The 15,338-nt window shown below is 33.6% G+C and overlaps 1 protein-coding gene and 2 non-coding genes across 4 annotated transcripts; 1 reads left to right on the top strand and 2 right to left on the bottom strand.

Annotated features, from left to right (window-relative positions):
• Positions 1 to 2,326: 2,326 nt before the first annotated feature.
• Positions 2,327 to 7,326, bottom strand: F56A11.4 (G-protein coupled receptors family 1 profile domain-containing protein; the record flags this gene model as incomplete). 2 transcript variants are annotated; one of them, NM_001356900.2, is made up of 7 exons in its annotated part: positions 2,327 to 2,496; positions 3,305 to 3,452; positions 3,501 to 3,691; positions 4,740 to 4,859; positions 4,972 to 5,119; positions 5,755 to 6,089; positions 7,106 to 7,324. In NM_001356900.2, 7 exons carry the CDS (start codon positions 7,322 to 7,324, stop codon positions 2,440 to 2,442), a joined length of 1,218 nt encoding a protein of 405 aa, NP_001343701.1. In that variant the 3' UTR covers positions 2,327 to 2,439. The 2 variants fall into 2 exon arrangements, with proteins under 2 accessions (NP_001343701.1, NP_001343702.1); NM_001356901.4 differs by lacking the exon at positions 4,740 to 4,859 and having other exon boundaries at positions 2,418 to 2,496; positions 7,106 to 7,326.
• F56A11.12 lies at positions 3,525 to 3,697 on the top strand. The gene has a single exon (NR_052872.1). It is a non-coding gene; the product is annotated as an Unclassified non-coding RNA F56A11.12 (non-coding RNA).
• A 2,210-nt stretch (positions 7,327 to 9,536) lies between the features above and the next one.
• F09C11.2 lies at positions 9,537 to 9,624 on the bottom strand. The gene has a single exon (NR_052871.1). It is a non-coding gene; the product is annotated as an Unclassified non-coding RNA F09C11.2 (non-coding RNA).
• Between the last annotated feature and the right edge of the window lie 5,714 nt (positions 9,625 to 15,338).

Genomic DNA, 15,338 nt, shown 5'->3' with positions numbered 1-15,338 from the left:
CTTAGATTTAGTCTTAGGCTTTGGCTTAGACCAGGGCTTAGGCCAAGGTTTAGGCCAAGGCGTATGCTTATGTTTAGGCTTGTTAGGCATGATCGGGCGAGACTGCGAAAGAAACAAACTAAGCCTGACTAACTTGTTCATTCATATCTTTTCGACATTACTGGTCTTAATCTGTGCAGAAGCAGTCACGCATTCACGCTTCAAGGTTGGAAAATTTCAGATGCGAAACAAAAAAAAAAGGTGGAAAAGGTGAGACGGGTCACGGAAGAAGGAACAAATTGTTAATGTTAATTGCCCCTATAAAAATTATTATTACATGGGAATTATTTTGGAGATGGCGGAAACTTAGAAAGAGAGACTGTAATGGGTTTGAGAAAGTGGTGGTTGTGGTGGTGATGGAGAAGTTTTACAGCAGGGTGGGGGTGAAAATGGAGCAAGATGACTCTCAAAGAGCCGCCGGTTATGTTCAGGTAGTTAATTGTTGGTTGTTTAAGGTCTTTGCACCAATTGGAGCATTAAAATTAATTTTTATTCATTTGAAAAATTTTTTAGACTGATAAAACTGGAAAAAACATGCAAACATTTACGATACGTCTAATTGTAAGAAAATTTGAGAGTAAGCCAATTTTGAAAAAATCGGGAAATTCCGGCCTAATTTTAAAGGTAATAATAAGGGCCATGTATAACTTTTTGTGAAAAGCACATAGGCTGGTAGGCGATAGGTAGGTACGTAGGCATTAAAAATAGGCACAGCTGTGTCAGCCTACCATGGAAACCTTACTAGGAGGGTGGCGTAGGCACTTATGAAGGTAGGTATATCGTAGACATATGCTAGGCATGGTAGGCTTGCATATGGGAGGCATAGTAGGCAAGCATATCGGCAGGTAGGAAAAATATATGTCTGCCTACATTTATTCAAGTTGAACAATTTTTAGAAAAGCCAAGAATACTCCAACTTTTAGTAATTCTTCAAATCTTGAAGCCACCTGGCTGTCAAGAAATGTATTCTACAACAATCTACGAAAATCCTACTTTTTCCGAAATGAGAATTTCCAGAAATCTTTGAAAATTTCCAGAATTTCCAACCAAATACCCGTGAGAAATCCCCGTAATCTTCCCGAGAAATTCTCCCTGACCACAAATAAAGCCAGACCTTTTTTCAGTTGTACACTAGTAGTCGTAAGGGGTGTTCTCGAATTTCTTAGAGACCTCGTTCTCTCAAAAACAACAACGCACAAATAAAATCGGTGAATGGTTAATTAAGTATTTGGGAATGGAGCAAGAGAGCAAAAGACACACTTTTAGCACTCTCAACGTAAGAGGTGTACCTGAAGATTAGGGGGGGGGGGGCTCATCAGATAAAAAGGGACATTGTTTGCGCGCGAGAAGTGAGAGCATTGGTTATCTGATTGAGCAGTACCCATAGAAACAATAAATCATTGTGACACGTCTAGTTTCTCAGGTGGTTATTTAGATGCATTTGGGGGATAAATGTTGTAAATTACTCGAGACACAGACTGGGAGGTAATCAAAACAATGGATGGGGAAAATGCAAGGGAAATAATAATGAAGAGATATTTTAATGTTTGGAAAAACTATAAAGTTGATTTGAGGGAAAACTGAGGAAAAAGTGAATAGTGTAACAGTTGAATCATCGGGTTTTTAATATGAAATATAAGTTTTCAAAAAGTATTGATCAAAGATCGGAAAGTTTATAAATGCGGAAAATGTGGAAGCTTGAAGTTAGAATCTGGAGAGGTCCTGGTTTCCACATTAATCTGTAATTAGTTTTTTTTTCAGTTGAACATGGTGCATCGAAAAAATGGTAAAAACCTACCTATCATAATTTTGAACGCGTTTTCATTGTTAATATTTAAACATTATAGTACCGTATTTCTTCTATTAGTATGGCCCCCTTACTCGACTTTGACCGTTTATATCTCGGTTGCCTTTAACTATATTTCAAAAATTCAAACGACAAAATCTTTGTCAAATCTATTGTTATGCTCTTGTTTTCGAAAGTGTCAAAAATTTTTTTGTAACCGCTGAAATATAAGCCGACAAAGTCGATTGATGAGAGGCTATACTAATAGAAGAAAAACGGTATTTATTTTAATCCTCCAGTGATGCTCCAAGTTACTCAAAAAGTCCATATTCTTGGAGAGTTTGGCAACTCTATGAGACCTGAAACTTCCACTACAAAGCTTTATGAAAAAAATTCATTTTATAGTATTTTCTACACTTCCAAAATCTGTCCATCATACTGTTTTTATACAATTTTACTTCCTTTTTGCAACTCTTTTCCCTGCATCCACTTGTACCAGCAAACACCAAAATATTTATACATATGTATGTGTTACACAAAAGTTCAAATATACACAAAATAAACAGTAAATACACGTTTTTCTTTTGATTGAGAGTATCTATTGGTCAATTTGTTCATAGGACAGATTCCGTGGAGGAGGACACAATTGGATGGTGCATTGTGAGTTTTTTCTGAAATAGAAGTATGAAGTTTGCTTTTAAAAATGTTGCTTCAAAGCAGGGGAGCTCGGTTTTAAAATTTTTTGAAGTTTGGGCAATTTCATCAATTGACAATTTTGAAATTAACAAGAATGCATTTTTCTGGCAATAGTGAAAATTGCCAAAATTGTCGGAGTTGCCCTTGGCCGAATATGTTTATTTTTGGAAATAATAAGAACTTTTGAAATTTGTCAATTTTCAAAATCACCAACTGCCAAAAATTTTAAAGAACGATAATTTTGGCAATCTTCAAAAAATTTTAAGGTCAGGAAATCGGAAATTCTCGAAAAAATCATTTTCGGCAAAAATCAGTATTGCCAAAATTGCCGAAATTGTTGCCAATTGGTAATTGCCAAGACCAGACAAAATTTCGTTGCCGAACTCTAGAAATTCAGCAATTTGTTACCATTTTAAATATTTTTTATTAGCTAATTTGCCGATATTGCCGAAAATACGAGTAATTCCGGCAAAAATTAACAATAAGATCTGCCAACTCGTATTTTCGGCAATATCGGCAATTTTTAAAAATTTCCAAGTTTCGCCGAAAATTCCAAAAATTATCATTCGGCAATTTTGACAATTTCGGCAATTGTAGGTTTTTGAAGTTTTTGGGTATTGCCCGAATTGCCCTAATTGCCGAAATTGTTGCTTTTAGAATTTGTTGGCAATTTCCAGCAATTTTCAATTTAAACTATACTTCAAAAATTTACGAATTTCACCTAGCTTTAAACATATTTTCAGTAATTTTTTTCCTAATGGACATTCTGAACCCAATGCATACCAATTTCTTTTTCTCATTCTGCTCAATAAAACAAGCCTTTGCAAAGTGTCGTATCTGTGCGCGAATGTCTCCATTACAATGGAAATAGACAGGTAGTCGGAAGGCAGTTGATGAGATAGTGAGCACAGAAGACAAGTCGGCCAGGTATCTATAATTTAATCATTTAATCACCTGATAACAGTCAACTTTCTCTCACTTGTACGTCCATCCTTCACCTAAACTGCCCAACACATCTGGATTGATAAACTCCATAATTGTTATCAGTAGGTTTAATGTGTTTGTCAACAGGTAGATTGTGATGAGTGCTGCCAACGTGCGTGTCGCGTCGCGCTTCCGACGACGGGCTGCACATGCCTCTGAATTGCGACGGAGCAGGCTAGGCATTTGCTGAAATTTCGGAATGGGGAGTGGGAATTATTTTTTGATTTTTAGTGAGAAGTTGAAAAGTTGACACAGTTTATTTGTTTTTTGACACAATTTAGTATGATCGTTATTGAGAAAAATGAAATTGTGTATATTTTATTTAAATTTTCAACAAAAAAAATTGGAAAAAGTTACACACTTAATATTTCACCAGGATAACTTTATTTCAACTTCTTGAAAAGAAAGTCTAAAAACGAGAAATGTTTAGTTTTAAATTTTTTGGTTTATTTCGGAAAACATTGACAAATCTGGAAACAATTTTTTAATCAAAAAATCTAAACAGTATTTTTTTTTAAGTTTTTCAATTCATTGATTATTTTCAGAAAAGATTAAAAAAAGGTATATGGAAAAAGTTGAATTTTTCACCAACCAAATTTAGTTTTCCCTAGAAAAAAAATCAAAAATTTGGAAGAAAAACAAAATTGAAAACTTTAAAAATAATTTTTATGCGAGTTTTTCGGTTTTTTCAGAGAACATGGGAAAATTAGATTGTCGTAAGTAAATTAATTCCAAATCCATTTAAAATAGTTCAAAATTACCAAATCTGGTTATAAAAAACTCCAGAAAATCTAGATTTTTCAAACAAATTTTTCAATCATAGTTTTTGGCAATGCTCCAAATTTTTCAAGAATGTAGATTTCAAAGTATGACCAATTAGAATGTATTTGGAATATATAATACAGTTTTCAACATTTGTCTTGGTTTTCTCCAATTCTAAAATTATGATAGGTGAAATCTGACACTTCTTAACTGTAAATAAAACGAAAAAATAAATTTTTTAAAAATAGTTTTACTATGATATTAGGATATTTTCTGATGATACTCCAACTATATTTCTTTATTTTATATTTAACGGATTCTAAACCAAAGTCTGTAAAGTTTTTAGCCATTAACTCAAAAAGTCACACTGAAAATAAATATTTTTCAAGTTCACAATATTTTACTGCAACTCAAAAAAACCAAATAAACTTAAAGCAGCTGTGCGAAGCAATATAAACAGCAGAAAGCTCACATCATTAAACGAAGAAAAACTGTTGATAGTTGACGAGGTGAGTGAGGTCCCGAGAAGTGGTTGGAAGGACAGGTTGTCAGGAAGAAGCTCAGAAGTTGTTGCAATACTTTGACACCGATTCTGAATAGAACACAAAGAAACAATAAGCAGCAGCACACAGGCAAAAAAATAATAAAAAAGTACAGGTTTTGAACCAAAAATAACTGTGTATACATAACGAATAAGTGCTCACCTCAACCAAAACCGACTGAAATCCGTTTGAATGGAGCTTGTTCAGGTTGGTTATTGTCAGGGAGTTGAGAATCAGAAGAAGTGAAAATGGAAGAAAAACGTTGAATATTGATCGACACCAGAACATCCATATCGTTTTGTAGCTTTCGCTGAAAATTAATTTGCCATAAATTAAATAGGTTTTGGTCCTGGAGTATTAGAGATTAAAGCTCAAAATTTAATTTTGGAATTCGACAATAAAAAAGGTTTTTTCTAAGATTATTAGATTTTAATCACGTTTTAACTGTTTGTATTTTAACATTCTAGGGGTTTGAACCAGGGGTGCGCAGCAATTGCCGTTCGGCAATCGAATTTTCGGCAACTTCGGCAATTGCCAAAATTGCAGATTGCCGGAAATTTCCAATTGCCGCGCACCCCTGGTTTGAACCTACAGCAATTACTCAAAAAATCCGCATTTTTGACAACTTGAAAATTTATCAATTTACCAAAAATGTAAGAGAAAATCCTGTAAAATGTAAAACTTTTCATTTTCTGAAAAATTCATTTTTTTTTCAATTTTTACCTTTTTTCGAATATCGACTTTTAAGGTTTTATTTTTCAAAAAATTGGAACTTTCCAAAGATTTTATAATCGATTTCATAAAGTTAATAAACTAGTTTTTTTGACAATAATTATATGTTTGTTTGTTTTAATTAAGACAATTGTTGTCTGAAAACCCTGCTACCGGCGATCCGGTAGGCAGGTAGGTAGGTAATTTTTTTCACAAGAATTAAAATATGCAAACCTTCTAGTAATCTCTGACAGATCCAACCGCAAATTCTGAAATGGTGGACAATGTGGAAGTGACTGCAATTCCAACTCAAAAAATACTGATCCTTTCATAAAAAGGGCGCATGCTCCAACAATGGAAATGAACAGAAATCGTCTCTGCGGGGAAAATTGAATCGAAGATTTCAAGGAGCAAATGTAGCGTTCAAAAGATGCAGCCACGATGAGAAGTGTCGATGCAGCGATTAGAACTTGCCCAACAGTTGACACGTATTTGATGTAGAAGTGCCAACATGTGTAGAGAAGCTCCACTCGGAAATAGTCCCAGACTAGGGATGCCGGGAATATTAACTGAAATAGGTTGAGATTTGGATAAAAAGTATTTGGTATTAATTATAAGATCTGGTTTTTCTATTGTGTTGTAATTTGTTGACTTTGTAAAATTAAATCTATTTTCAGAAACAAACAATTTCAAATTAGGTAAGCCGCTAGTACAACAATTTCAAAATAGGTAAGCCTAAATCCTGTTACATAGTATAAAATTTGCAAACAATTATAGCTGACGACCAGTATTTGATCTTACAAATCTATTATATCAAAATTTAATTTTATGCTGCAAAAGTTTCGTTCTCAGAATTTTGTTGAATAATCGTTTTCACCAAGTTAACGCTTATTATCGTGATCAGGCACGATTTCAGGGGTGAGTGCCGAGTACCTATTAAGGTAAAGTAGGCACAAGGCAGGCATTAGTCGCTCAAAAATTGGGAATCATTTTTACGCTTAAAACTGTAAGAAAAATAAATTTTGGGGTGAAAAAAAAAGGAAGTTTTTAAAAGGCAATAGACAATTTTTCAGAGTATCGCTTTAATGATAGGTAAGCACACCTTTGTGCATTCATACCGACCAACCAAACAATCTACCTGCCTACCTACCTACCAAACAATCTACCTGCCTACCTACCTACCTATCTACCTATCTACTCTACTTACCAACCAATGTACTTCCCGTATGAAATACCTATCTACGTAACTGCATACCTGCCTACCTACCTACCTAGCTACCTATCTATCTGTCTACCTACCTACCTTTGTGCCTACGTACCTACGTGCCTAACTATCAATTTTTAAAGTCCCTCGGGTCCGCCGTCCTGACCAAAAAACCCTTTTCTATTTTCTTTTCCAAAATGACCAGTTAGCACTTCACCCACTAAAACACAATTAGTCTAGATTCAATCAGTCATGCCAACACAGGAAACATTTCCAAAACATTTTTTTCCACCTGAATGTCAAAAAACAGGTGGAAACTATCAGAAATCAACGGTTAATTGAATTGTTTTGATTAGTAACTACTATTTGAAAATGACTTACCATAAAGCAAAGTTCTACGAGAATGTCAAGGCATGCCAGAAGAAAAAGGTAAAGGATATTTGATCGGAAGACGTCTAGCCGGCGAAGTGAAAGGAGCAGAAAGGTGTTGAGCACAATTCCGAGTGAGCATACTACTGTACCAATTATTACTATGAGGATCATTCGAAAGGCATCAGCTTGTGGAGGATCTTCGGCGCATGTGTCGTTTATTTCGATCATCTGAAATTTATTATTATCATTAGAAAAGTCTGAAAATGAGTCTGATAAGCAATGATTTTCCCGCCATTCGCCTGGAAAACGCCCGGAAAGTTCCCCGAAAAAAATAAATACATACAATTGGACACAGGGATATTCAAAACAATTTGTCATATTTAATTCATTCGGAACATAAAATAGGCTAAAAAAATCTAAAATAAATTCAATAAAATCTGAAATTTTTACAGCTATTTTTTATGGTCCTTGTAGTTTGAACTTGTAGTTTGATATAATGATACTTATAGGAGATTAATTAATTTTGGGTAACCGCTAGAAAATTGGAAAAGTGCCATAGAAAAGTGAGCTAGAAAGGAAGAAAAAGTGTCAGAAAGAAGATGAGAATGTGACGATGTGAGCTAGAAAGACTTGAAAGTACGCTAGAAAGTTGGCAGAAGTGCGGTGAAAATTGGGAAAAGTATGCGAGAAAATTGTTGCAAGGCATCAAAAAAGTTGAGAATACCCCAAGAAGAATGGAAAGTTGAAATAAAAATATGAGTAAATGCGCTAGAAAGTCGGAAAAAATTAGGGATGCAATTGCCGTTCGGCAAATCGGCATATTGTCGGTTTGTCATGTTGCCGGAAATTTTCGATTCCGACAAAACGCCGATTTGCCAATTTGCCGGATATCAGATTTGCCGGATATGTTTAGAGGATTTTTTTAAGACGGAAACATTGTAAACTGTGCCTTTTTGAATTTTTTTTACCATTTACTTTAGATATTTTGCATTGAATTTGCTTACTTTTCCAAATAAATGTAGGAACATTTATAGGATGCGTTTAATTTTGCCATTTGGAGTTGAAATTCTGAAATTTCCAAAAAAAAATGTGCAAAAATTTTTCGGTAGGCCGATTTGCCGGAAATTTTAAATCCGGCAATTTGCCGTGTTGCCGAATCACCGTAAAAAATCGATTGCTGCTCACCGCTGAAACACAAAAAAGGTGGAAAAGTTCGTAACATAGTTGAAAAATTTGCTAGGAAAGTAGAGTTTTTCGCCGAAAAATCCAGATTTGAAAAAAAAAACAAAACACTAACTAAAAATCTTAGTTTTCTTAGATCTCAAAGGGGGCAAACATAGTAAAACATAAAAATTCATTAATTCATAATGTGAGGCAGCTGAAATTTTTAAAGCACTTTCACACTGAAAGTTCGAATCAAAACTCACGTGCAATTTGGTTTTCGAAAACATTTTCAATTTTTTTTCGTAAAAATTTTAATGTCAATTACTTCTGGATTTTCAGAACAGAAAAGAAATCCTTGGAATTGTAAATTTTGAATGAAATTTTCCTAATGGATTCAAGTACCGATAAGTGCAGAATTGTGGGAGAAATACTAATTTGGTGTATCCAAGCTTTTCTAGGAAAAAAACCTAGTTTTAGAGGGTTGCATGATAATTTTAAGATTTCAAGAGAAAATTGTGTACAAATAAAAAATATCGTAGAATCTGAAAATTGTTAGAAGACCACAAAAACGTAGACGTTTTAGACTCAGATATGTATTTTTGATTTTTTTGATCACTCTAAAATTTTGGAGCTTTTGGAGGAAAAATATATTTTGATGTTGAAGCACAAAACACTTTTTATTTGGATTTTTTAAAAATATATGAAATTCATTTGTGAGTTTCTATAAGGACATAAAAACTCGGAAAAGGTTGTCCAAGTTCATTTTTTATCTCTTTTCGCTTTTTTTTTTTGGAAATCAGAAAAAGCATTCAGAAATCTCACAGGAAGAACATCATAAAAGTGAATTTAGATGCAAAGTGAAAAGATAAAAAGAGCTCAAAAAAGCAAAGAGCACGGAACTCTTGAATTATTTTTGTTTATGTGGTAAAATGCAGAAGACCTTAGAATCCAAAATTAAAATTTAACAGGATTGTTTGCGTGCCGGGATGTACAGAGTGGGGCAAGGAATTAAAATAATTGAAGGAACAAGAAGGAGGAGGAGGGAGGGGAGAATTGTAGTGGAAGGGAGGGGAATCACAACAATACTCCCATTGGAACAAGAAAACAAGAAAATGTGCAAATATTTGCTTAAAATATCTGAAAATTAAATAAAACAGCGGAGTTGTGAAGAGGGCAATAAAAAAATTGAAAACAGTCAATCAAATAAACTTTGGGCGTTGGCTGAGGGCCTGAGCTTGCATACCTAGTCTTGATGGCCTAAGCTTGAAGTTCGAAGTCTAAGCCTAAGCCTAAGCCTAATCCTAATCCTAAGCCTAAGTCTGAACCTGAGCTTAAGCCTAAGCCTAAGCCTAAGCCTAAACCTAGGCCTAAGACTAAGCCTCAGCCTAACCCTAAGCCTTAGCCTAAACCTAAGCCTATGTCTTAGTTTAAGCCTATTTCTGAGCATAAACCAAAGGAGGCAAAACTGTTGTAAATTTATGTGGGTAGGAACATGGAAACTTTCGAAATAAAATGGAACCTGATTTCCTGTTCAAAAACTTCAAACTTTGTGCTTTACCGAGACACAACTTATTTGCAAATGTCTCTAGACAGAAGGAATTGAAAAGAGCATGCTCCGCCCCCAGGTCTCAACCCCACACACTTTGATTTATGAAAAATGTATGAAGATGGAAGTGAGAATTTTTGACTCATCAAACTTGGATTTTTTTTTCACACTCTATTCAGAAACTGTGGAATAATTTATGAATTTGGATGAAGTAGAAACGTTTTGACCTATTGACGTGCTTGGAATAAAGTTTGGGTGTGCTTTGGGATCTGAGAAAAAATATTTTTAAAAAATTATTTCAAATTAATATTCGATTTATATACTCATTTGAATATTAGTACGGCACATTTGTTTTTGAATTAACTAGAATTGAATTATTTTGGCTGAAATAAATTAAGGGGTACTAGAACATTTATTTTTGTAGAAGTTTTGTGTGGTCGAAGATTGGAAAATTCAAATCTCTATGTCATTTTTCATTAAAAGTGGAGGATAGTCAGTTGGGATTTAATATAAATACACTATATACGCATAGTAGAACATTTCCGAAATTTTCAGATTATTAGATGTTGCAGATTGCCTCCCCCCAATGTACAAATCTTCTTTTTTGAAATTTGCCGTGCTCGGCCTATCTATAGTCCGATCTCTACTTTCTCTACATGTAACTTGGCACATAGCAATCTACAGTCTTTGCTCTTTGCTCTGCCGCCCATCGGCTAGGCATGGACACACAGAAAGCGGGAGGGACACAGAGCAATTTGTAAAGACTGTACGTCACCTATGTACCAAGTAACAAATATAGATCGCACTATATGTAGATCTATTTTATTAAATGAAAATAGTGGTAGAACAATAATTCACGTTTTGACCATATCAAAGTTAAATCTCGGGAAAAACTTAGTGGTGCAGCAACTACACAAGAACGTAAAAAATATTTCAATCATTTTTGCCTTGTTTTTAGAAGTGGAGTAGCATCAGTGGGAATTCTGCCTAAATACACTTATAATAATCCAAAACGACCGAATAAACTTCACTACATTTTAGATTTTTCATAATTTCCGGTTAACGTTTTGGCAAATTTCTAAAATTTTTAAAAATATATGCATTTGAGAAAATTTAAAGTAACTTCGCATGTTCCGAGCTCTACAATGTTTTAATACAAATAACTAAAACAAAATTACAGTATAAAAGGGAAAACCCTTATTTTTGAAAAGTTTTATTGCGATATTCGGTCATTTTGGGGCCATAGGAGTAGATTTAAACACTTTCCCCATTGGCGCTACTCCTCTTTTAATTGTTTCCAATAATTTCTGTGGCTTCATTCAAAATATAAAATGAAGTAGGTTCAAGTTTCTCTAAACTGGGACTAGCTCACAATCAGTTCCAAATAAGGCAGATGTTTATTTTGTTTAGAAACTCGCTTTAAATTTCATTTAAGTTCTATTACCTGCCACGTGTTTTCCAGTTTTCGATTCAATCTAAATCCACCTGACACACGATTAAATTCCAGAAAATTAGTCACAAAAAACAGGATTTACTTAAACACAAAAAACAAAACCAAAAGCCCTTTTGAAAAAATATTGTGAGGGAGGCTAAACTCAGATTCAATTAGTTATGCACAACTGTCCCCTTTAGAAACAAGAAAAAATTCCCAAAAAGGTTGTTTTGTCCCCTCCGGTTATATAATAGCCAAAAAATAGACAAAAATATGGTTAAGAAGGAGAAGAAGGGAAAACATGGAAAATAAAAAGAGATACATTTGGATGGAAAGAATAAAAAATTATTTGAAACCGGAAAACGGGAAGAGTGATTCATTAATAATTAAATATGTTGAGCCGTGCAATTCGAGTACACCAGGGAGCTTCAACGATTTGCAGCCTTCAATTTTAGTTTCAATTTTAGAAAAAATTGGCAAGGAAGAAATAAGCCCAAGAAAAACAAGTCAGATCTTCTGAAAATTTGACAACAGCGAGCCAATGTTCTCTATTGAATTCAGTTTTAAAAAAATTTCCGAAACGGAAGGATTAGTGCAAAGTATGTCGTTTTCTTTTTGAAAATGAAAATAAATGGTTTACAGAATTTTCAAATTTTTTCTTGGAGTTTTAAGTCTCTGATTTTAGGATTATCCTCAGAAAATACAAAAAATAATGAAAATTTAGAAAAAAAACAATTTTTTTTGAAAACAGAAAATCAATTTTTTTGTAAAATTTTAAAATAAAAAAGTTATTTGATTTTTTAATAAGTAATTTCAAATTTTTAATAAAGTTTCTTGTTTGTAAATTGTTGAAATTATTTTTTTTTTTAGAAATTTAAATAATTTTTCAATGTTCCAATTTTCTCAAAAAACACTAAAAAATTGGGGAAAAACAATCAGAATTCAATTAAATTTTTTTTCGGAAAATCAATAACCGAAATTGTTCAGGTTTTTTGAATATTGTTTTCAAAAAATTTACAATTTGTTCGGTTAATAATTTTCAATATAATAAAAAATATTATTTTTTGGAAGATCGAAATTTTTTTCAGATGATTCCATTTTCTGACACTACAGAAAAATGTATTTTTTACGATTTGGAAATTTTCTTCAAACCGTGAATATACTTAGAAAGATTTTTTATATTTCTACTTTAAAACTAAAATTTAAACTTCTAAATAAATGTTAAAATTAAGTTAAAAATTCACTGAACTTTAAAACTTGTTCCGATTTTTCAGGTTTTCCTTAAAATGGGAAATAATTTTTTTGACGACATCCTTGCTTGTTTTCTAAGAGTACAAACATGCAAGATTGATACAAAGTTCAAATTTTTTGGATCTAAATCCAAGAATCATCTACATTTTCTGAAACAAAATGAGAAGATGTGTCAAAATGTATAGGGGTACTGTAGAATGCAATGCATTCCAAATTTAGTTTTTGCACTTTTGATAAATTTCTAAGCAGTCAGATATTGATGAAACATCGTTTTTGCAGAGTTCTACGTTCATTAAATTTGAGAAAATAGCTTCAGCAATGGAAAAAGAAATTTAGATTGAATCAATTTTGAAAACTGAAAAAAGTCTTGCAAAGTTGCACTATTTTTTCGTGCTTACTTTATATATTTTTACTACTTCGGACTAAACAGGAAAATGTTTTTAAAGCTTTTTTTTGTGATTTGCGTAAATCAAAGCTTGAACACCTTCAATTAAACGTTAAAATATCAAAAATCCCACGCGCATCACCTTCTGCGTCAGTGCCATTCAACCCAAACTTGTAATCAGTGGAAAATTGTTTTCAAAAATGTTTTTTCTCAACACCACACTTCAGTTTGCATAGCGGAACATGAATTTATGATTGTCTAGTGAAAATTTGAGATTCTAGAAAATAATATAAAACAAGCCTTTGTGCTTTCAAGGCTGCCTACGCCGTGAAAAACACTGGCGGTACTACACGTAGGTACGTAGGCACTAATAGTAAGACTCATGAACTTGTCGCTAGCCACAAAATATTCAAGTAATGAGCAATTTCTTAAAAGTGCTAAAGTCTGAATACACCAAAATTTGGAAAACAGAGAACACAGGCTTCAACACCTAATTTGAAGAAATTGGCATCAAACTTCCAAGAATTCGTGAGTAATATTGACGGAAGTGGTGTATTGCGGGTGGATCTAGATGCGGTCAAGTAAACAAAGAAAGTGAGAAAGATCCCGATAAGTCCGTGTGAATTTATTTCGCATCCAATTAGACATTCCTGGTTATTATAGGTTGCAATAATAGACAAGAGTTATTCTAAGAAAATCCTTTTGAAAATTGTATAAAAGAGCATTTTTCAGAGGAGCCAATTGGAGATCAAACGTTAAGTTTTGATGAAAAGCATAAAAGTTCAGGTTTTATTTACAATGACGTGGGATTTTCTCTTGTAACTTCTGAAGCTTCTTAAACCATTCCCGGTCGGGGTGCCAGAGTGTCTCATTTCGGTTTGATCTACGTAGATCTACACAAAATGCGGGAGAAGTTACGCAGTTTTCAGCTGATTTTGCGTGGTTAAGAACGTGCTGACGTCACATTTTTTGGGCAAAAAATTCCCGCATTTTTTGTAGATCAAACCGTATTGGGACTGTCTGTCACCACGTGAGTTTTTTTTTCAAAATTTTAAAAATTTCGGCGCTACATAACTTTGGTTTTTGAAATAATTTCGAAAATTTGAAATTTCTAATTTTTAAAAGATTGTTAGAAAAATTTTTTTGCGAAACATGAGACAAAATTCAAAATTTTTGGAAAAGTTGGAGGGAAATTCATATTTTCAATTTAGGGGCAGATAGCTCAGTCGGTAGTGGTGGCCGCTAGCAGTCTGGAGGTCACGAGTTCAAGTCCGGCCTCACCCCCTAGGTTCACCCAGCCTCTATTGGGAAGTGGAGCAATCCACGACTGGTTTATCGGCCACAGTCCCCGGCTAGGACGTGGCTTAAATTACAGGCCAGAGGGATCACCACCAGGCAGTGTTCCTGAATCCCAGATCCGCAGTGCATAGCACTTGAAGAACGGATCGTCTTTTAATACTTTAATCCTTTAGAATAAAAGTTTGGGACGAAATTTGAAGTTTATTTTTGCAAAAATCTTGGCGGAATTTTAAATTTTTTAAATTTCATTTTGAGGGAAGCTCGAACTTCAAATTTTCAAAGAAATTGGAGGAAAAGTCACTTTTTTTTTTGAATTTTTTAAATTGAATCTTTTCAGGCGGCGGAAAAACCAAATTAATTTCAAATTTCTTTGGAAGAATTTTCAAAATTCAAAAAAATTGTTAACAAAAACATAAAAAATTGGGAAAACTCGTTCATTTTAGAAATTCCAAACAAAAAAGTTTGCGGAAAAGCTTGGAAGTCTTGACTCTCCAAAAACCCGTACTTGTAAATTGTAATTGTGAAAGAAGTGCGAAAAGAAGATCAAATTATGGAAAGAAAAAAATCATCAAGTTCTTCTTTCTTCATCTGCAAAAACCGCCGCACTTTTTTTCTTGGAAGAGGTGTTTGCGCGTACTTCCGGACTAAATCATCGACTGGAAACCAATTATTTCGGCACTTTTTCTCAAGGAAGAGATTGACTAGGTTAGAGTAGAGTCTGGAATGTCACAAAGGAGACGGCCGGAATAAGAGCAAAGAATGTTCAGGATGTTCAGAGGTAGACAAACAATCCTTTGCCAGTTTCCTGTTTGGGGGTTGTTTTTATATGAATATGATATTTTTATGAGGGGGAAAATGTTTCAAAACATGGTAGTTAAATGCATATCAAAGTTATTTTGGTAAAGATGAAAAAAGTCATAGAATCTGTATTTTTATGCACACCTTGTGTATTTTGCCGATCCGAAGAAAACATCAAGTGTTCCGAAAATTTTGGCGGGAATTCAAAATTCCATTTTTCCATAAGTTTGGCATAACATTTGAAAAATTGCTCCCTTAAAATGTTTCCTTTTGGCCAAAATTTCAAAAAAAAAATTTGAACCAAAATTAAGCACAATAGTTTATTGGGCTGCAAATTCAATTTTAGAGCTATTTCTTTTATTATAAA

This window comes from Caenorhabditis elegans, chromosome IV (genome assembly GCF_000002985.6).
Source record: "Caenorhabditis elegans chromosome IV".
Lineage (NCBI taxonomy): Eukaryota > Metazoa > Nematoda > Chromadorea > Rhabditida > Rhabditidae > Caenorhabditis > Caenorhabditis elegans.
This window is presented reverse-complemented; position numbering and strand designations above follow the sequence as displayed.